Genomic DNA, 21588 nt, shown 5'->3' with positions numbered 1-21588 from the left:
GTATCAGTCTAAGGCCACCTTGGATAGGTTTGAGAAATAACTCCCAGAGCTACTTTCTGTTAAGATGCTGCTGAGACCTGAAAGGAATATTAACAGGGAAGACATTAGTGCAGTCTAACCTTTGTCCACCTTTTCCTCCAAATCATTCCAATCCGAGGTCATTCATGGGCTCTGCTGCAGAAAAAAAGATGGCACTCAGGTTCAGAGGAAGGAGGTTCTAGATTTATTTGGTCTAGCTGGGAAATACCCTCCTTTTGTGAAAAGATTCCAAATAGCTGTTCCAAATGTCATCTTTTTGACTAATGGACAGTAAGTAAGTTTAGTACTTTTAGGAGTCAAAGGTTCACATATATATTCCCAATTAAGGGTCATTTCACACCATGCTGATACAAACTTAACTTGGAATGTGACTACCCTCCACCTACACTCTCTACAAGGTCTTAGCAATGTGTGACCAGGATATGAAGCAGCTGAAAAATGCTATGGTCACATCCAAAGGGTCCTTACATGATGAGCTCTAGCCTGGTACCCGTCAATGGCTAGAATCCCACTCAACTGCAGACAGGCTAAGAAGGTTCCATCTGAGATCACAGCCACAGCTGCTTTGGGGCAAAAGATGGGTGGAGACTTTGGTGGTGCAGAGGTGAGGTTGAGAGAGGCAGGACTAGAGTGAAAACAAGAGTCCATCTCTCCCATCTCTGGTAACTATTGGTGGGGCCTGGAGAGGGAAAGGTGTCCTTCATGCTCCTTTGGGTGACATATAGGAGTAGATTCCCATTTATCATCTACAAGCACTCCCAGTGGCCTGAGTGAGAATCAGGGAACAATACCACTGGGAGTTCTACATTCCAAATAAAACTTGCTGGCTTCCTCTGGCTGTTGCCTAAGGCCGAAAGGATAGGACAGGGCTGGTCTCAGGGGCTGTTGTTAGCCCAGAGCCCAAATCCCAATGGGAGTCATACAATCATCATGATGCATCAAGCACTCTAGAAAGAACATTCTCTAAACAGCACTGAAGTATCTGGACAAGAACACCAATGAATTCATAATCATTTATTGTAAATCACTCACAGTTTACACGTTATCAATGGCAAAATAACACTGTAAACACCTACTGGATGACGAACTTCATTGTGACTATTTCCAATTGCCATCACATCTTTTTCTAAAATTTAAAATTTAACTTTTAAATCCTACATCTTTTCTGAAAGTATCTATCTTCAAAGTGCTCCAATACTAACACTATAAGCCCTTGTTTTGCTCTAACATCTAACACAAAGGGCACGCTGTCCCATTAATTCCACATGCACTTTACAAAGCAACTTCACACACAAAATTTTTTAATCCAGAAGCTACATAATGATCACTTTATATTTTGCTACAAAATCAATGAAGGCTGCATGCAGGTGAAACATTAGTAGACACGGAATTCTAGATAACTGTTGGTCCCCATATCTGATGGCCTGATGTGGAAAATTAATATGCTTATTTAGCAGAAGTAGCTAAAGTACATGCATCACTGGCTGGGATCAATTAGAATATAAATTAGGTGTTTAAACATTTAAACGAGAGCTTAATTTGAACTTAATTTGATGCCTGGCATGTCAGAGTTATACGCCTTTAAGATAACAATGGCAAACAGAACAAAATCAAACATCTAAACAGGCATGATTTATAAGGTGGGCTGGGCATAGGGCTCAGGACACAAAACGAGCTGGGCAGTGAACAAATCTTGAAGCAAAGACAGTAGAGCATTAACAAGCTGTAAACAGCAAAAAAATAAACGAGCCATTTCCTGTATTCTCATTTTTTTCAGTTTTTGATTCTCTTAAGCAAACAAAAAAACCACACACACACAATAATTACAAAACAGAAACATTCTTTAGTTACCACATAGACCCCCCTTCTGCCTTCTACCCTGCCTCTCTGCTCCTTCAGATGGTTGTTTAAAAGCAATGCTGGGTTAATTGGTAGAAAATAAAACAAATGCTCTCCTGAACCACACTGAAAGAATATTACTTTCCTTCGTCCTGTCAGGGTTAGCATCATGTTCAAGCACATGACAATGTATATTTGACATATTTTAGCTACAGCGATTAAGTCACATGTCCACACTCTAACGTTAAATCGTAGTAATCTTGACTTAAAAAGTATTTTAGGCTGGGCGCAGTGGCTCCCAGCTGCTCGGGAGACTGAGGCAGGAGAATGGCGTGAACCCGGGAGGCGGAGCTTGCAGTGAGCCGAGATCTCGCCACTGCACTCCAGTCTGGGGGACGGAGCGAGCCTCCGTCTCAAATTAAAAAAAAAAAAGTTTTTTTCAGCAGGGCACAGTGGCTTACGCCTGTAATCCCAGCATTTTGGGAGGCCGAGGCGGGTGGATTGCCTGAGGTCAGGAATTCGAGACCAGTCTGGCCAACATAATGAAACCCCGTCTCTATTAAAAATACAAAAAAATTAGTTGGGCGTGGTGGCAGGCTCCTGTAATCTCAGCTACTCAGGAGGCTGAGGCAGGGGAATTGCTTGAACCAGGTAGGTGGAGGCTGCAGTGAGCCGAGATCGTGCCACTGCACTCCAGCCTGGGTGACAGAGTGAGACTGTCTAAAAACAAAAAGAAACAAAAGTTTTTTCATTGATAATTGTATTTCAACATTATTTTGAGATAAACAAAAAAATTCCCAAACCACACAGATTCGTTGCTTCCCCACCCTCTGCCCCCTCCCACGATCCAATGTACAAGAGAACTGTTGTAACCAAAGCCATGAACCGAGGTTGCACCGGCAGACATGTGGGATAGCTGTTCCGGGTTCAAGCACTGCTGTCTCCAGTCCTGGCCTTCCGGGCCTCGATCATCGGCTTGGTTGCCCGTTTGCGGTCAGCGGCCAGCCCCAGCCAGCACATGAAATCAATGAACCAGGTGGTTGGGTTAAAATTTAAGCCAAATTCACTCGCAGAGTAGTCAAAGGGAAAGGTGTGATGGTAATTATGGAAGCCTTCACCTGCAAGACAAAGTGAGCGTTGATATAATTCAATCACCACCTCTCTGCACAGATGTTTTGAATCACCTATTTTTTCAGGGTTTACCATGTGCAGGACATGGTGTCAGGCTCTGTGAGGAGCAAAAGACTTGGTTACTGCCTCCAAAGGCATTGACTTAGTTAGCTAGACAAACAATATGAACAGAAAAAATAGCAATAAAGTTAGCACATCGTCACAAGATTAACTTTCCTGTGTGAACTGTAGACATGATACCATGACCTCAGAGCTATCCTTCTTAAGGTAAATGCTAAATGGCTGATAATAGATCATCGTTTTGATGTACAACTGTTTTAAAAAACAGTCTCTGTGGGCTGGAGTGATTAAAAAATCCTTTTTTGGAAGAGCTCGAGATAAATAAGAATCATTCAAATAGGTAAGTAAATTCAAAGTATCTTTAAATATCTAGAATATACTTATATATTATTCTACCCCTTCCAGTGGCCAGCTTTTACTCTCTCACTTTTTTTCATGTAGCTTTCCTTTATTATTATTATTATTTATTTATTATACTTTAAGTTCTAGGGTACATGTGCACAACGTGCAGGTTTGTTACATATGTATACATGTGCCATGTTGGTTTGCTGCACCCATTAACTCGTCATTTAGCATTAGGTATATCTCCTAATGCTGTCCCTCCCCCCTCCCCCCACCCCACGACAGGCCCCGGTGTGTGATGTTCCCCGCCCTGTGTCCAAGTGTTCTCATTGTTCGATTCCCACCTATGAGTGAGAACATGCAGTGTTTGGTTTTCTGTCCTTGTGATAGTTTGCTCAGAATGATGGTTTCCAGCTTCATCCATGTTGCCACAAAGGACATGAACTCATCCTTTTTTATGGCTGCATAGTATTCCATGGTGTATATGTGCCACATTTTCTTAATCCGGCCTATCATTGATGGACATTTGGGTTCGTTCCAAGTCTTTGCTATTGTGAATAGTGCCGCTATAAACATACGTGTGCATGTGTCTTTATAGCAGCATGATTTATAATCCTTTGGGTATATACCCAGTAATGGGATGGCTGGGCCAAATGGTATTTCTAGTTCTAGATCCTTGAGGAATCGCCACACTGTCTTCCACAATGGTTGAACTAGTTTACACTCCCACCAACAGTGTAAAAGTGTTCCTATTTCTCCACATCCTCTCCAGCACCTGTTGTTTCCTGACTTTTTAATGATCACCATTCTAACTGGTGTGAGATGGTATCTCATTGTGGTTTTGATTTGCATTACTCTCTCACTTTTTTTAAAAGATGTACGCATGAGAGCTCTCATGGCTTCTCTGATTTGATTTTTTAAATTTCTTTTACTTATTTTTTAATTGACAAATAAAATTTGTATATATTGATCATGTACAACACCGGGTTTTGAGATATGTATAAATTTTGGAATGGTTAAATTGAGCTAAGTGACATGTGCATTACCTCACACACTTATGTTTTTGTGGTAAGAACACTTAAAATCTACTCTCTCACTGATTTTCAAGAATACAATACATTGTTACTGACTGTAGTCACTATCGCCATGTTTTAAAACAATACATTGTTACTGACTGTAGTCACTATCGCCATGTTTTAAAATAGACCTCTTGAACTTGTTCCTCTAGTCAGACTGAAAATTTGTACCCTTTGACCAATATCTCTCAACAACCCCCCTGCCCCAGCCTCTGGTAACCACCATTCTACTCTACTTCTAGGAGTTCAACTTTTTTAGATTCCACATGGAAGTGAGGTCGTGCAGCATTTGTCTTTCTGTGCCTGGCTTACTTCACTTAGCATAATGTCCTCCAGGTTCATTCAAGTTGTGGCAAATGACAGGATTTTCTCTTTTTTAAGGCTGAATAGTATTCCATGATGCATATGTGATACATTTTCTCTATCCATTCATCTGTTGATGGACACTTAATTTGATTGTACATCTTGGCTACTGTGAATGATCCTGTTTAAACATGGGAGTGTAGATACCTCTTCAACATCCTGATTTCATTTCCTTTGGATCTACACCCAGAAGTAGGATTGTGAGATCATATGGTAGCTCTATTTTTAATGTTTTTGAGCAACCTCCATACTGTTTTCCATAATGGCTATACTAATTTACATTCTCACTAACAGTATGCAAGGGTTCCCTTTTTTCACATCCTCACCAACACTTGTTATCTTTTATCCTTCTGATAATAGTCATTCACATAAGTGTGAGGTAATATCTCATTGTGGTTTTAATTTGCATTTCTCTAAAGATTAGTTCATTTGATTTTCATAAACAGCTTTATTGCAATAAAATTCACTTACTGTACAATTCACCCTCTTGAAGTATACAATTTAATGGCTTTTAATATATTCACAGAGTTACGCATCCATCACCACAATCAATTTTACAACATTTTCATTACTCTCCAAAAAGACCCACATGCCTTAGCCATCACCCCCAACTGCCTCCTACTCCCTCCCAGTCCTGTTTTCTATCTGTGTAGATTTGCCTATTTCGGACATTTCATATAAATAAAATCATACAATATGTAGTCCTTTGTGACTAGCTTCTTTCACATAAAAAATGTTTTCAAGGTTCATTCATTTTGTATCAAGTATCAGATCTTCATTCTTTTTATTGCCAAAAGGTATTTCATTATATGGATGTACAACATTGTATGTATCCATTCATCAGTTGATGGACATTTGAGTTGTTTCCACTTTTAGCTATTATGAATAATGTTGCTATGAACATTCGTATACAAGTTTTTGTGTGGACATATGTTTTCATTTCTCTTTGGTATAAATGTAGGAGTGGAGTTGCTGGATCACATAGTAACTATTTTTAACTGTTTGCGAAACTGTCAGACTCTTTTCTTACTTCTTAAGTGGCTACTAGTCATCACATAGTTCTCCCATTGACCACGTTGAAAGGATTTTGCTCTCTAACGAGTACACCAAGATGGATCCATATGTGGTCTGCAATTTTCTTTTAAATTTATACCATCCCTACCCTGCACACCACCTCCCCCCCATCATTTTTAGTGTTTTTCCTGGATTAAAGAGGGGTATGGACAAGTTTCTTCACCGTATTTTCAGAAATAGACATTATGATGTATTCCCCACTCTACTGCACAATTGGGTATGGCAAGAGCTTTCCAAGGACTTTTGGGAGGCAAACTGTCTGGGAGTCCAGTGTTGACCTGGATAGACTTATAACCATTGCCTAGCTCCTTAGCGCCCGTGTCATGGCCACACTGCTTGAGTTTCCTGGCCCATCCATCCCTACATGTTGACGGTCCATCTTATCCCCATTTCTGTCTACTCACAGAATCAACACTGGCCACGGCTTCCCTCACTACCGTCCTTTCAGAAGATGCAGGGCAAGTGGAGGGGAAAGCCACAGGAAGCGTTGGGGCACTGCCCCTCCTGATTCCCAAGGCACTTTCTCCCTGCTTATGCAGTTATTCCCTGGCTAAATGTAGTGTTCACTCCACCTTCTATTGCTGCCATCAGTGCAAGTTGACAAGAACTTTGGGATCCCTGGGGTCTGAAAAACAGATGGCCCTAATGAAGTGATGCAGAATCTCATCACTGAGTGACACAGAGACCATTTCTACTTAACAGTAGGAACTTTCCTATGTTTGATCTCTGTGCCCAAGGCTCAGCTTACCAAGACGTCTGAGTTGCTTCTATAAAGGTAGAGCTAATATTTCTTAATCACCTGTCATATGCCAGGCACAGTGCTAAGTGCTTTAACAGGTATTAACTCCTTTTAGCCTGAGGCCTCTGAAGTAACTGCTGATTATCCCTGCTCTGATTAAAATGAGGACGTAAATGCACAGAAGGGACAAGTAAGTTGCCTAAGAACACATGACTAGCAATAAAAGCAACATCACGGGCCGGGCGCGGTGGCTCACGCCTGTAATCCCAGCACTTTGGGAGGCCGAGGCGGGCAGATCACGAGGTCAGGAGATCCAGACCATCCTGGCTAACACAGTGAAATCCCGTCTCTACTAAAAAATACAAAAAAATTAGCCAGGCATGCTGGCAGGTGCCTGTAGTCCCAGCTACTCGTGAGGCTGAGGCAGGAGAATGGCGTGAACCTGGGAGGCGGAGCTTGCAGTGAGCTGAAATCATGCCACTGCACTCCAGCCTGGGCAACAGAGCGAGACTCCATCTCAAAAAAAAAAAAAAAAAAAAAGGCAAAAAAGCAACCTCACAAAGGCTTGTTTCATACAAGCACTGGTAGGAACACTCTGTATCAACTCATTTAGCCCTCTGATGACTCAGGAGGAGGTGCTAGTATTACCCCCACTTTACAGATAGGGACACAAAAGGCAGAAGAATCAGTGACTTGCCCAGAGAGTAAGTGGAGGAACCAGGACTCAACCAAAGTCACTGACTCCAGAGGCCTCGCTCTTAACTGTTTTATGGTCCCGTGAAATGCCAAGTCTCATTCCTTCCCCTGTCTTTGTTTGAAGGCCTTTTTTCTTAAGCTCTGCCAAATGATTAGACAGCTGAGGCTAGAATGGTAAGGACAGTTTGAGAGAAGAGTCAACTGCTGCTTCTCCTTTAGAACATTTCCATGGTCATGATGAATAACTACTAGTTACTGATCACCTACTACGTGCCAGGCACTGTACTAAGCAGTTTACATATTCCTATGAAGTAAGCATTGCTAGTCCCATTTCACAGATAGGAAAACTGTAAATCAGAGAGATCATATGACTTGTGCAAGAGTCAGGATCCTAAAGCCGAAGCTCCTCTCGCAGGCCAAGGAGGGTGGATCACTTGGGGTCAGGAGTTTGAGACCATCCTGGCCAACATGGTGAAACCCCGTCTCTACTAAAAAAAAAAAACAAAAAACAAAAATTAGCCAGGGATAGTGATGGATGCCTGTAATCCCAGCTCCTCAGGAGGCTGAGGCAGGAGAATTGCTTGAACCCAGGAAGCAGAGGCTGTGGTCAGCTGAGATCGTGCCACTGCACTCCAGACTGGCCAATGGAGTGAGACTCCATCTCGGGGGAAAAAAAAAAAAAAAAAAGCTCAAGGTCACTGAACTCCACTCCACTGCTTCTCTTTACTGATTCCACAAAACTACTGAGAGGCCAAGAAAACCTGGGCCACCATTCTCCCCATTGGCCCTCAACACCCCTACTCACCAATGGCACCCAGAGTGACGAGTGGGTTCTGCCGAGGGCTGATGTGCTTGTCATAGGGCCGGTTTCCATACATGTGGGCGGCGCTGTTGACCAGCCAGCTGATGTTGAGTGAGATGGTATAGCGGAGAATAGAGGCCAAGAAGTAGGAATTCCACAGACTCTCTCCCCAGATGTACCAGGGCACCAGCGTGGGGACCACAAAGCACATGAGCACCACGGAGATCTTATAGTACCTACAGGGCAAGACACCATATCACCATGAGGACTCACTGATGGGAGAGGGGATGGGCTGAGCAAGTCACAGGAAAAGTCAGAAAAAAGCCCAAGGAAGGAACTGTGCCAGTCAGCTCCTTCAACGCTTTCTATATATGGAAGCCTGTTGTGTAGGGGTCACAGGACCCATATACCTGCAAGGGCTAGGCAGGTAACATAAATTTGAGAGCTGGGACAGGTAGAATGCTATAGGAAGTGGTAGGCCCTGTGGCATATCTCAGAAGAATTTCAGTATAATCAACTGTGCTGGCCAAACCCATGTATCTTAGAGCTACATTTATCCCACAGGCCACCAGTTCAAGATAGCACCTAGAGATTTCTTTCATCGATCAATCTGATATTCAGGTTTTCTCAAATAGTTTTGAGAAATAGTTAATGCATCTTAAATAATTTTAGGTACATAATTCTGTACTAACTCACCTTGGTAAAAAGGTAGACAATCTTCCACCCAAAAAAAAAGTTCCCTGTCCATCAGAGATTACATTCCAAACCAGCAAAAAAATAAACAATAAGTATAGAAACAGGCATGGCCACATAGAAAGTAATCATTATGAAGCAAATCACCCATAGTTTGAGTTCTGGACCTATGTATCCAGCAAACATTTACTGAGTACCTGCTATGTGCCAGACCCCGAGTGCTACTGATACATGAGCTAAGTGCTGGTGATACAAAGACAAGTTAGGTGCAGCCCCTGCCCCAGGCTTCAGCCAAGTGGAGCCACTGCTCACCGCCCTCTTGCCATGCAGGATTGCCTCTATGCAGGGGCAGGAGAAGGGCTGGAACGTCAAAGTAACTGAAGCTACCTGTTCATAGTGTGTTCCTCCTTGGCCTCTCACAGCCTAATCAAGCTTCTGGAAGGCCTCTGTTAAGATGCATATGTATCAACTGGGAGTGCAGGCGCAGTGTGAGGGCACGAAATTTGGTAGGTGGGAGACTCTGACTTGAGTCCATAACTGATTATGTATGTTGAACACGCCTCTTTTTTTTTCTTTCTTCTACTGTATGGTTCTTTTTAAAAATTTTTAAGTTCCAGGATACATGTGCAGGACGTGCAGGTTTGTCACATAGGGAAACGTGTGCCATGATGGTTTGCTGCACCTGTCAACCCATCGCCTATTTATCCTGATGCTTTCCCCTCCCTGCCCCACTGACAGGCCCCAATGTGTGTTGTTCCCCTTCCTGTGTCCACGTGTTCTCATTGTTCAGATCCCACTTATAAGTGAGAACATGCGGGGTTTGGTTTTCTGTCCCTGTGTTAATTTGCTGAGGATAATGGCTTCTAGCTCCATCCATGTCCCTGCAAAGGACATGATCTTGTTCCCTTTTATGGCTGCATAGTATTCCATGGTGTTTAGGACATGCCTCTTTTTATTCTTTCACCCTTCTCCTACGCACAATTAGATGCCCCGCCCCCTGCCCTGCCCCGCCCCCCCCCCAAAAAAAGCAGACCACGAGGCAACAGCCCGTGTCTGGGCAGTTTACTCTGGGATGTGAGATCCATTGACAGGCATGGATGGGAAAATGGGCTCAAGGAAATGGAGAATGGGGGAAGGCCATGACTGCATGCATTACTGGAGTGGCTACTGCTGGGGCAACTGAACTTGGATTTTGATGGGACACAATATACCTCTGGATTATCCTCTCAGGGAATAAAAGAAGGGATGATTTTTCCATTGGCTCCAATACCTCCTTGGCATCAGGGGGTGCCACATGGGATATTAGCTCCCCCACACTTCCAGGTCTGCTTGGGTCAGAACAGTCAAGTGGGCTCTGCAGGCATCTCAAGCAGGAAGTAAGAGAAGCCACACAGCTCAGTAAGGTGCTGTTACACCCGTGCCAGCAGGTGGCTGAACAAACAGCTGGAGTGAAAAGCTGGGCTGAGAATATGAGTGTCTTGAGAAGTACCCAACACAGGTAGATCCTCACAGGGTTGTTGTGAGGATCAAATACTAATAGCTAAGGCACACTATGTGCTTACCATGTGCCAGGGCAGTTTTAAGACCTTTATATGTATTGACTCATTTAATTCTAACAAACATTCTCTGAAGAAGGGACTATTATCCCCATTTTACAGATAGGGAAATTGAGCAACAGAAAGTTATGTAGCTGGCCCAAAGTCTCAAGACTCATAGGTGGTGGGACAGAAATTCAAATTCAGGCAGAGTCACTTCAGAGACCACCATGCTATTCTGCCTTGCAATTGAAAAAACATACATCAATGTGCTTTGCAGACTGCTAGCTGTGCATGTGTCAGCTCCCATCATGGTAAATATTTTTACTGGACACCATATTAACCCATCAGCACCCATTTTCTAGTCACTGGGATACATGATGGCTGCATTTTAGTGGATAGTGGGTGCCTAGGAAGTCAAATGAGTGGGCTGTGTTTGGAGGGGCAAAGACGAAAGACAACGAAGGGACTCAGGGCCTTAGAGGTGGCCTTCTAGAGTCATGGGCAGAAGGCTCTTAGGGAGTTCTCTCCAGATGATCTGTGAGTAAGGGAAGAAGGCAGCACTGGGTGGAGGGAGAAGGTCACCCACAATGAGTTTCAGTGGATCCGAAGGGGCGTTCTGGGCCAGATGATCTTAAGACCTGTATGAAATTGAAAGGTATTATCCTTGCATCATCTGGGCATTGGCCTCTGGGAGCCCCTGGGAGGGCAAATGCTTGGGCGAGGCAGCTCTCTGTGGCCAAGGGCAATTTCCAGAAAGGACCACAGCCAAGACGTGGGAGCATCACCTGAAGAGGACGTCTGTGTGGAGCACACAGGCCCTGCACAGGCCAAGGACCTGGGAGCTGGTGGTGAGCATGTGAGGTGGAAAGGGCTATGGAGGGAACATGGAAGAGGCACCCAGAGCCTTGGCTCTGCTACTTCTTGTCCGCACCTCTGAGGAGGAAAGCACAACTGAACAATGGCAACAGAAGCCATCTTGCAACTCCAGCAGCTTCCTCTCCTTCCTCCTCTCTCTGGATTACAACCCAGGCCTTTCAAGGGAGCCTCTCCCAGTCCTGCTCTGAGCCACTGTCCCCACCCCCATCTTGCTTCTGAAAGAAGAGGGAGAGAAACACGTGTGGAGGGCTTGCTCTCTGCTGGGCCCTGGGCACTTCTCTCTCTGAATGTTTGCAGCAGCTTTGGGGTAGACACCCTCCAGTAATGAAGGCCCCAGGCGGAGGGAGGTGCTGTGGCCTCCCAGGGAGAGGCCGAGGCCCTGCTCTGGCTCCTGCTCTCTGACCCCAGTCCTGTGAAATCAGCCTTCTCTGGTCTGACCACAGCCTGCAGCACCCAGCTTCCACTCAGACCCTGCCCCTGCCTCCTCCCTCTCAACTGTTTAAAGAGCCTCCTGCCTGCCTTGGCTCTGGTTCTGGAAGCTCTACCCTGCCAAGTGGGTGGGTCCCTGTGGATGGACAGCACTAGTGATGTGGTTTCCCAAGGGTAAAGACGAAAAGGCCCGGGCTTCCCTAACTAGAACCACCATGGTCCAGGCACATTTCCTCTTCCTCAGAAAAGACATTCTTAAAAAAAAAAAAAAAAAAAAAAAATCACTGTCCTCATTCCAATGATGCTGCAGAGATCTACTTCTGGGGTTATTCTCTGATTGTCTTCCCTGTAATCGGCTAGGATTCCTCTTTGTATGTTCATTAGAATGGATGGAAGAAGGAATTTTTAGGGGGCACAGTTAAGTCTGGGTAGGATAGCCAGTGAGATGGGTCTTGATGCTGAAAACAGACTAAAACTCCTCCCTGACCATCTCAAGCCGACTTAGCAAATCTTTCCCGAGTAGGGAGTATCCCTTCCTCCTGTGCACTTTTAGCCTCGAGCAGCTGGTCTCCTTTTAATAACAGTCACTGCCTTTGTGCTTCAGAAGACGCACTGAGATGGCTCCCCAGCTTCCTCATCTAATAACACTCAAACATGAATGGTCTCGCCAAGGGGCCACAGAGCAACTCCACGACGCCCTCTTGCACCTACTCCTTCCTCATTTTAGAGATTTCTCTTCTTCATCTGATGAATCGGAGGAGGGCTGGAGAGGAGTCATTGATGCTGCCCTGTCTTTTTGCTAAGTGGTTTTTTTGTTGTTGTTGAAAAGCATCACAGAATATTCAACTACACAATGCCTTCTAGCTGCGTGACCTTGAATGAATTATTTAATCGCACTGAGCCTCAGGTTTCTCTTCTGTAAAATGCTGTGTTAATAAATGTATTGGGTGCTTACTACATGCCAGGTACTGCCCTAGAACTGAGATAGAAGGTGAACAAGGCTGGGTGTGGTGGCTCATGCCTATAATTCCAGCTACTAGGGAGGCTGAGGCAGGAGAATTGCTTGAACATGGGAGGCAGAGGTTGCAGTGAGCCAAGATCACGCCACTGTACTCCGGCCTAAGCGAAGAAGGAAAACTCCATTCAAAAAAAAAAAAAAAAAAAAAAAAAAAGAAGGTGAATAAAACAGATAACCCCCGGCTTTGTGGAGCAGGGGTATACTGGCAGAGATTAATATATCTGGTATATTCTGGCAGGGAAGACAATGAACAATATAAATAAGCAAATTGTAGAGCACATTAGTGGTAAATACCAGGAAGAAAAAAATAAAGCAGAGAAGGAGAATATGATACGTTAAGGGCAGGCACTGAAATTTTAAATAGGGTGTCTATGGGAGGGCTTGCTGACACTGTGGTTTTTGACTAAAGACTTGAGGAAGTGAGAAGTTAGCCATTTGGCTAACTGGGGGCAGGGGTACCCACAAATAGCAAGGCCCTGAAGCCATGCAGACTGGGGCTGCATGAGACTTGGGGCTGGAGCAGATGAATAAGAGGGAGGGTTGTAGGAGATAGAGTAGGAATAATGGGGGATCAAGTTTGGAGGGCCTCATAGGAGGCTGTCACATGATCCAGGTTAAAGAATATGGTGGCCTGAACCTGGATAGTCATGGAGGTGGTGAGAAGTGGTCAGAATCTGGGTATATTTCTAAAGTAGAGTGGCAGGACTTGTTAACAGACTCCATGTTAGAGAGAGAGAGTGGAGTCCAGGATGACACCAAGGATGAAGATGCCCTAAACCAATGTAGGGGAGAATGGAGGAGGAGTGGCATATGAAGAGCTCTGTCTTGGACACGGTAAGCGGGAGATGCCCAGTATACATCCAAATGGGGCTGCCAGGTAAGGGATATCAACATATAGGTCTGGAGTCAAGATGTGCCCTAGAGAGAGGTGGGGACAGCAGTAGAAGTTTGCAACTCATCAGCGTATTTCTGATGTCGCTCACGTATTTTTTTTTATGAGTTCCATAATGACCCTATGACGTAGTTTTTATAACCTCTTTTGCAGGACCTGTGCAGAGGTCCAGAGATGTCTTGGGCCTTCCCCACAGCCACACCGGTTGTATATAGCATGGGCAGGTTTCAAACTCAATTCTTAAACCCTGAATGTCTGCTGCCTCTAGTATAACCTGCTGCTCACTCAGCCAACCAAGAACATGGCATAGAGAGAGGGAAACTTACCCAAAGATAAACGCGGCTGGAGTGTTGAACACAGACCTTGCCCCATAAGTTGCACATATTTGAGTAAAAATATTGTCCCCTCAAGGTTAGACGTGGATACTGTGTACACTCTAGATAGACTGAGCTTCTTCCTCTTCTTAAACTGAACCACATGCTGTCCCGTGTCTACGACCAGAGGAGCCCATTGTCCAGGCCTCGTCCCCACTGGGTTGACTAATGTCTCCACTGAGACTGTTCCCCAGCCCTGGCTGACTTGCCTCTTCCAAGTATCAGTCTGAACATCACTTCCTCTCAGGGGTTTTCCTCAGTCCCCCAGGCGAGGTGCACTGCACAGCATTCCTGTAGCATGTTGTCCTTCTCATCTCTCAGTATTCACATGTGCTGGCTTAACGGGCAGCCTAACCTGCTAGATCAGGGCTTGCAGCCCTGACTGCACATTAGAATAAATTGGGGAACATTTAAAAGTGACTGATGCTGAGCACCCACCGCAGACCAAGAGAATCAGAATCTCTGGTATGGGCATTTCTATTTTTACAGCCACCCTGTTGCAAACATTGATGGTAGCTTCCCTTTATTCTTCCTTGTCCCATCCTTTCTTTCTTGCCGGAATGTCTGGATTTTGTTCAGGTATCTAACTGTCCTCCTTGCAGCCATGTCCTTTAGGAGAATGTAGACCCTACCCAGAGCCCCGGTCCTGATTGGTTTAAGGCAATTTTGGTAATCTCTTTCACTTTGCAAATAATTAATTTAGGAGTGGGCATGTGACACAATAGAGGCCAATAAGACTCGAGGGAAAGAATGGTTGTACCTTTAAAAAAGGGAAGTAAATGTTAGCAAGGATGTAGAAATACTGGACTCCTCATGCACTGATGGAGGAATGTGAAGTGGTGCAGCCACGGCAGGAAATGGTTCGATGGTTTCTCCAAAGGTTAAATATCAAGTTATCATATGACCCAGCATTTTCACTCCTAGGTATATATCCAAAAGAATAAAAAGCAGGGACATGAACAGATATCTGTATGCCCATGTTGGTAGCAACATTATTCAGTGGATGAGTAGACAAACAATGCTGTACATATATACAATAGAATGCTAGTCAGCCATGAAGAGGAATGAGGTTTTCATATATGCTGCAACATGGATGGGCCTTGAAAACACTAAGATTAGTAAAATAAACCAGACAAAAAGGACAAATACTGTATGCTTATACTGGAGGCACCTACAATAGGAAAATTCATAGAGACAGAAAAGAGAATAGAAATTACCAGGAGTGGGGGGTGAAGACAAAGTTATTACTTCATGAGAACAGAGTTTTTATTGGGAATGATGACAAAGTTTTGTGTATAGTGGTGATGGTTATACAGTATCATTAGTGTACTTAATGCCACAGAATTGCACTCTTATGAAAGGTTAACATGATGAATATTACGTTTTGTATATTTCACCACAATAAAGAAAGAAGAGAAATACAAGGAAATATCTTCCTCAACAATACAAGGAGCACAGGGGCAGAAATCATTTCTCTTTCCTGCAGCGACACCCAGTCCAGCAACAGCCAACTGTGACTACAAAAGGAAGAAGCCTGAGAAGCAAACTTGCCTTTACAGGCTGACAGAGCAGACGGATGGAGAGCACCTTGGATAAGCTGTTGAGCCACTGAACTAACCAATCCTGGAGGTGCTTTACCCCTGATGTCTTACTTTGAGATGCAAGGATGTTCTATTGTTGAAACCAGTTGAGTCAAGATTTTCTGTAGAGTAGCTAAAAGCATCTTAGCACACTGTAGTGAACATTGTGATGTGCCACCCAGGTCCCCACTTAGGATTAAAGGACTTACTCTCCCAGTAGCTGGCAGTGCTGCCTCTGATGGAGAGCTGCCCTGCCTGAGGTCATGCCTCTCCCCTAATGACTGCACATCGGTGACTGACCAGAGAAACCCATTGTCCAGGCCTGGTCCCCACTGGGCTGACTAATGTCTCCACTGAGACTGTTCAAAGCCCAACTTTTTCCCTTTACCCATCTTGCTTCTGCCCCTTCTTCCACAGGTATTGATCCCAAGGATCTGCTCCAGTAAACTTTCTACAATGTAATATCTATCTCAGAGCCAGCTTCCAGGGTAACCAGACCTATGGCAGAATTCAGCAGAAAGGCAGACTCTCCAAGGTCTCACAGAGAGAATCCCACATGGCAAGCACTCCTAAATATTTGTGGAATAACTAACTGAATGATATTTTGGTTAATAAATGATGAGTCTTGGTTTCCCAGGAAAATAAAAACACTACAGTGATTTCAGTAAGGCAAGGAGTATGACACAATCCCAAGGTTTCCCAAAAACCACAAACACGCAATAACTGTGCAGACTGCTTTTGGGTTCTTCATAAGATGCTTGCCTCTTGGATTAGTGCCCCGGTAGGATTGTGTACATAAAGCCAAGAACTTAATTAAAGACATTCTTGCTCATCAGGACCCAACCCCTGGTAGCAACAGATTTCACTGTGAGGGTTTCTACCCCCAGTTTAAATGAACAATTTCTGAGCATGAGCTTTTAGGTCATTCCCTGAGCTTCCAATTATGGTAAAATGTTGACAATATTTAAGATTAACAGCCACTCTAACAGGTTCAGTCTCGGTTTGGAATGTGAGTGACTTCCTCTCTGCCTATCTATGAACACTCAGACCCTGGGATAGAAGAAGGTGCCTAAACTCATCAAGACAGCAAAAGAGTGGCCAGGCACCGGTGGCTCACACCTGTAATTCCAGCACTTTGGGAGGCCAAGGCGGAAGGATCACTTGAGGTCAGGAGTTCAAGAGCAGCCTGGCCAACATGGTGAAACCCCATCTCTACTAAAAATACAAAAATTAGCTTGGCGTGGAGGTGAATACCTGTAGTCCCAGGTACTAGAGAGGTTGAGGCAGTAGGATCGCTTGAACCTGGGAGGTGGAGATTGCAGTGAGCCGAGATTGTGCCACTGCACGCCAGCCTGGGCGACAGAGTGAGACCCTGTCTCAAAAAAAAAGGGCAAAAGAAAGAAGAAGAACTAGAGGGAAGGGGTGGGATCAACCCAAGAATGACCCAAGAAACAGAGTGGCTCTCCTCCACAGATCTGAGAACACAGACCCAAATATTTGTCAAAAACACAAAGGCAAAGGCAGTCAAACTCACTTTACAGGTATTTCTAGAGCAGCATTCTATAGCTTGAAGGTGACAACTGATAAGGACAGGTCCACAACAGATGCTGAAAGCCTTTCCACTGCCCACCCCTCTCAAATTCTCATCGCACCAATACCACAATTGGGAAGACGTTCCTTAGCATTTAATTCTGGACAAGGAGTCCATTTTTACACAATCAAATGCCATTGCACACAACAGTGCCCCAATCCAAGTAAGCCTTGGTCACAGAACACAAATCCATACATGGGTACTAACCTTTCAATTACTTCAGCTCCAATAAACTGGATCAATAAAGAGAACTGAAACACTAAGAATAGTCTTGAAACAAAAAATGTGTTTTGTGGAGAAGAAAGGATTTGGGATTTCTTTTTATTTCCCCAAATCTGGGTGCAATAAGCATCTTCAAACTCTCATTTTCCTTTGGATGAAAAAGCAATCACTGTTCTCTGTCTGCAAGCGTTTTCCTACTGCTTTGCTAACCCTAAACACAGCAGTCCAGGGCTGGTGGTGTGTGAGATCTTGAGAGTGAAATCTATTAGAGCATGAAGTGGGGGAAATGACCTGCCGACTTCCAAGGGGGCCAGCCTGAGGAAATGTGAAAAGAAAAAAACACCACAATGGGTGAGAAAGAAATTACAGCCCCACAAGTGCACTGTAATGACGAGCGATGAGCTGTCCCTGGCATCTTGACTAAACGTGTTTGGTTTTTTATTTCACTTAAAGCCTGGCCAGAAATTCATTTTACCTACAATTTTTGCATCTTGCAGGGGACAAGGAAAAATCACGCGGATGCTTAGTAAACACTTACTTAGAGGACAAATGATATGCCCTGACAGTTTGCAAATGCTCTCCCCCTTCCTTTGTGTCCTCTGGCATCGCCCACAGGGAGGTGAAGTATATGATGCACTTGGATGCACATCTGAAAATGGAGGCCCATTTTGAGGGTAGCTCTGCAGAGTGTCGCCGAAAATCTTCCAAACTTGTTGAATTGTTTAAGTTGAAAATGGGTTTTGTCTCTCCTGTGTGCAGTGTCTTTAAGTGGAAGCACTTAGGATTGCTGTGTTTGAAGTATTCTCTGAAAGTTGTAATTGAACTACTCTAGAGCTGGCTTTGACCCTGAATTAGTCTTGACATCTCCTCCCCTGTGCTACTCCATGATAAGCATTCTGTAGAAGAAAACCTTTCACTTGGATCATCCAGATGCATGGCCTGCATCTTCTGGATGCATCTCCTCCCCTGTGGAGGAAGCAGAGGGCAGACCACTGCTTCACAAAAGCATCTTCTTCAGAACCTTGAAATGCAGCAGAGAAAAGATATTTTTCTCTGGCTTTGGCTTTTTTCCCCCTTTTGGGACGGAGTCTCACTCTGTCACCAGGCTGGAGTGCAGTGGTGTGATCTCAGCTCACTGCAGCCTCCGCTTCCTGGGTTCAAGTGATTCTCCTGCCTCAGCCTCCCCATTAGCTGGGATTACAGGCATGCACCACCATGCCCAGTTATTTTTTTTGTATTTTTAGTAGAGACAGAGTTTCACCATGTTGGCCAGGCTGGTCTCGAACTCCTGGCCTCAAGTGATTCACCCATCTTGGCTTCCCAAAGTGCTAAGATTACAGGCGTGAGCCACCACACCCAGCCATCTCTACTTTTTTTGGTAGCAAAATTTTTGAAGGAATGACAGTGACACTAGATAGTAGTGCATGTACACATGTGCATATGTGCCTGTGTGTTCATGTATGTGTGCAAGTGTGCTCCCCTGATTGTTTTAGCCTACATATATGTAGATCTTGTGCTGAAAGGACAACAGACAGAGTACAATCCTCCACCCCATTCAAGGGAGCAAGTTTAACTCCAAAACTCTAACAACTCTATCAATAATAAGCTACACACCAGCAGCCAGTCAGCCTCCATTTGGGAAAAGAGCCAATGGAGTTATTTTAGCCACCTTCATGGTCAATATCAGCTGAGGTAGCTGAATGGATTAGGTGGGCTGATCATTTTTCTAGTTGAGGGTAAAAATGAGCAGGCTGATATAACACAGCTTCTTCATTTCCCCTGTAAAAGATATGACCCTTGTGCACAACAATGTGCTCTAAATGTTACATGGGTCCCTTCTTGTATTCAAGCTGCATTGTCCTCCTCAAGCTCTAGTCTTCAGAAATCAGCTCAAGATTGATTTGCTCCAGACAGCCTACCCTGATAGATCTCCTCTCAACTATGATTATTGCATTATTGGATGTCCCTTCAGTATAACCGTGCTGTAAAAACTCAGGAAGATAATAATTTTAGGTAGCTGAGTTTTCTTCCTAGTTGAAGATATACATGTTCGATTACCTGGACTTTTAAAAAAATTGTTTATGTTGGGAATGATAGTAAGAGTAGTAGAAAATAAATACAGAAATTGTATATGGAAATCATTACTCATTTTTTTTGCCTTCTTAATCAGAGTTTATGAAACAAACTTGACCTTCCTTGATAGTGAGGAATGTCTTAACCTGGGTTCCCCAGACGGCAGGACTAGAGGCAAAAGCTTATGTGCTATTATTTTATAAACAAAGCTCAAGTCCAGGGAAAGAGAGTGTGGGAGGCAGGGGAGGTGAGGCAGCTAACAGGAGAGTGTGTTACTGCACTGGCCACTATTTGCTATCTCAGTCGGGCTGGACCATCTTCCAAGAGGCCATCTGAGCCACTGAACCTCAGGACATTCCCTCTGGGAGACGTCTGGGGGAAGAATGTCTCACCAGCTCCCACCTTCATCCCAGCCCCTCCACCACATGCAAACTTCCGGATTGCAAACCTGGAGGCTGAGAGGTGTCTCAGGCTCCAGCGCCAACAGAGAAGTCCCAAGGCAGGAGGCCCGCATGCACAGATGTGAAGAGGGTGTGTTGGGATGAACCTACCAAAGCCAGTTGGAGTGCACAGAGAGCTGCTCAGAGCAAATGGCCAAATGCCCTAGGACACAGGAAGTCCAGAGAGAGTGTGCAGTGGTGCCTAAGAGGTATCTCACGGCATGAGCATGATCTTGAGAAACAACAGTGGATGCTCTGTGTTTTTCCAGCAGGGTTTATTGAGGTATGAGTCTCGGTCTTGTCTGAGTCATTGTATATGAGTCAGTTACTGTAAGAACTGGGTTCTTATATTTACTTATTAAATTTTGCTGGCCTATCCCTTAATTTCAGGTCTACCCTGAGCAGCTGTCATTTCTGTTTGTCGGAATGACAAACTGCCACCAGCAGTTGCTTCTTTGTTCCTTCTAACTTGTTTCTATTTATCTGCGAAGGGTTTGAAAACCAGACAACTAAGACTATTCAACTTGTGTGCAAATCAAGAACACATGGGCTCTGGGTGAGACCTGAAGGAGTTGGTCATGCCGAGACTAAGAATGCAGAATTATGAGGATCGTGACATTGATTCGAAGATCTCTTTCTATGGAGGTACAGGGTGGAACATGTGCTTTGGAGTTTCGAGGATTTCATGCAATAATGTACATCATTCTGGCATATAGTGTCTAATAATGGTTCTCTTTGTTTATTTACAAGTCCTTGGTTTATTCCAGTTAAATGAAATTACTAGATAGCTGAGTAGTGAGACACTACTATATTTAGTTTTCACTCGACTATGTGTATTTGAACTTAATGACATTGTTATACTGCTTGTGATTTACTTGAAGATTCTCCAGCATAAATAGGATGAGAGGGGTGTGTGTGTGTGTGTGTGTGTGTGTGTTTGTGTGTGTGTGTGTGTGTGTGTGTGTGTGTGTGTGATTCTTCACCTTAGGGGCAGTTCATTAAACTATGAAGTACTGTAATAAAAAATCCATATTTCAGGTATGCTTAGTGAGCACCTGATGAGCTAATCAGTTCACATACCAGAGGTCTGTTACAAGGCTTCAACTATTTTTATCTCTAATCACCCCTAAAGAATTTGTAATTAGAATAAGGGAAATGAATTTTCACTGGTAAAATAAAGGTGTTCAAAATATTTGGATTGGCTAAAAATACTGTATGGGTACCTCCCAGCAGCAAACATTTTTCAGAGGGGCATTACCTAGGGCCTTGCTCCATCCTGTGCTCCACCACTGACAGGATTCTGTGGCTGGATTCTGAATAGAAGGTGAGTGTGTGTGCGCTTAGGAGGCTACCGTTATCATGTCTTCCATGCAAGGGGCTGTCATTAGGAGGCTACCGTTATCATGTCTTCCATGCAAGGGGCTGTCAGGGTGTCTAAAGGGCAGAGGTAGGTCTTCATCAAGTCTCACACTGCTACTTGTGGTAGAATTTGGTCTGACAACATGGGATTCTGGTGTAGGGAACACCCATGCCTTCCTCCTCTCACACTGGAGTTGGCCAAGGTTATTGACAGCAGACGTGGCCAAACGGGTCTCCTGTTGAAACATCCACATCTTTGTAGGTAGTTCTCTCCCTCTATCTTTGAGGGTCACCGGGCCTTTGAAGGCAGCATGAATAATGGAGATTACTGTTCGTCTGGCG

General features: G+C 44.3%; 1 protein-coding gene across 1 annotated transcript in view; it reads right to left on the bottom strand.

The window, feature by feature from the left end:
- Window positions 1-1038: 1038 nt before the first annotated feature.
- SCD5 (stearoyl-CoA desaturase 5) overlaps window positions 1039-21588 on the bottom strand; it is a 162908-nt gene continuing 142358 nt past the window's right edge. The window contains exons 4-5 of the mRNA XM_032149071.2: window positions 8165-8397; window positions 1039-2996 (exon numbers count right to left, since the gene is read on the bottom strand). Of these exons, the coding sequence (XP_032004962.1) occupies window positions 2806-2996; window positions 8165-8397 (424 nt within the window). The 3' untranslated portion in view covers window positions 1039-2805. The remainder of the gene's footprint in view (window positions 2997-8164; window positions 8398-21588) is intronic.

The sequence above is a fragment of the Hylobates moloch genome, unplaced genomic scaffold, assembly GCF_009828535.3.
Source record: "Hylobates moloch isolate HMO894 unplaced genomic scaffold, HMol_V3 SCAFFOLD_2, whole genome shotgun sequence".
In the NCBI taxonomy this organism is placed as follows: Eukaryota; Metazoa; Chordata; class Mammalia; order Primates; family Hylobatidae; genus Hylobates; species Hylobates moloch.
The sequence above is the reverse complement of the archived record's forward strand: the minus strand, read 5'-3'. Positions and strand labels throughout refer to the sequence as shown.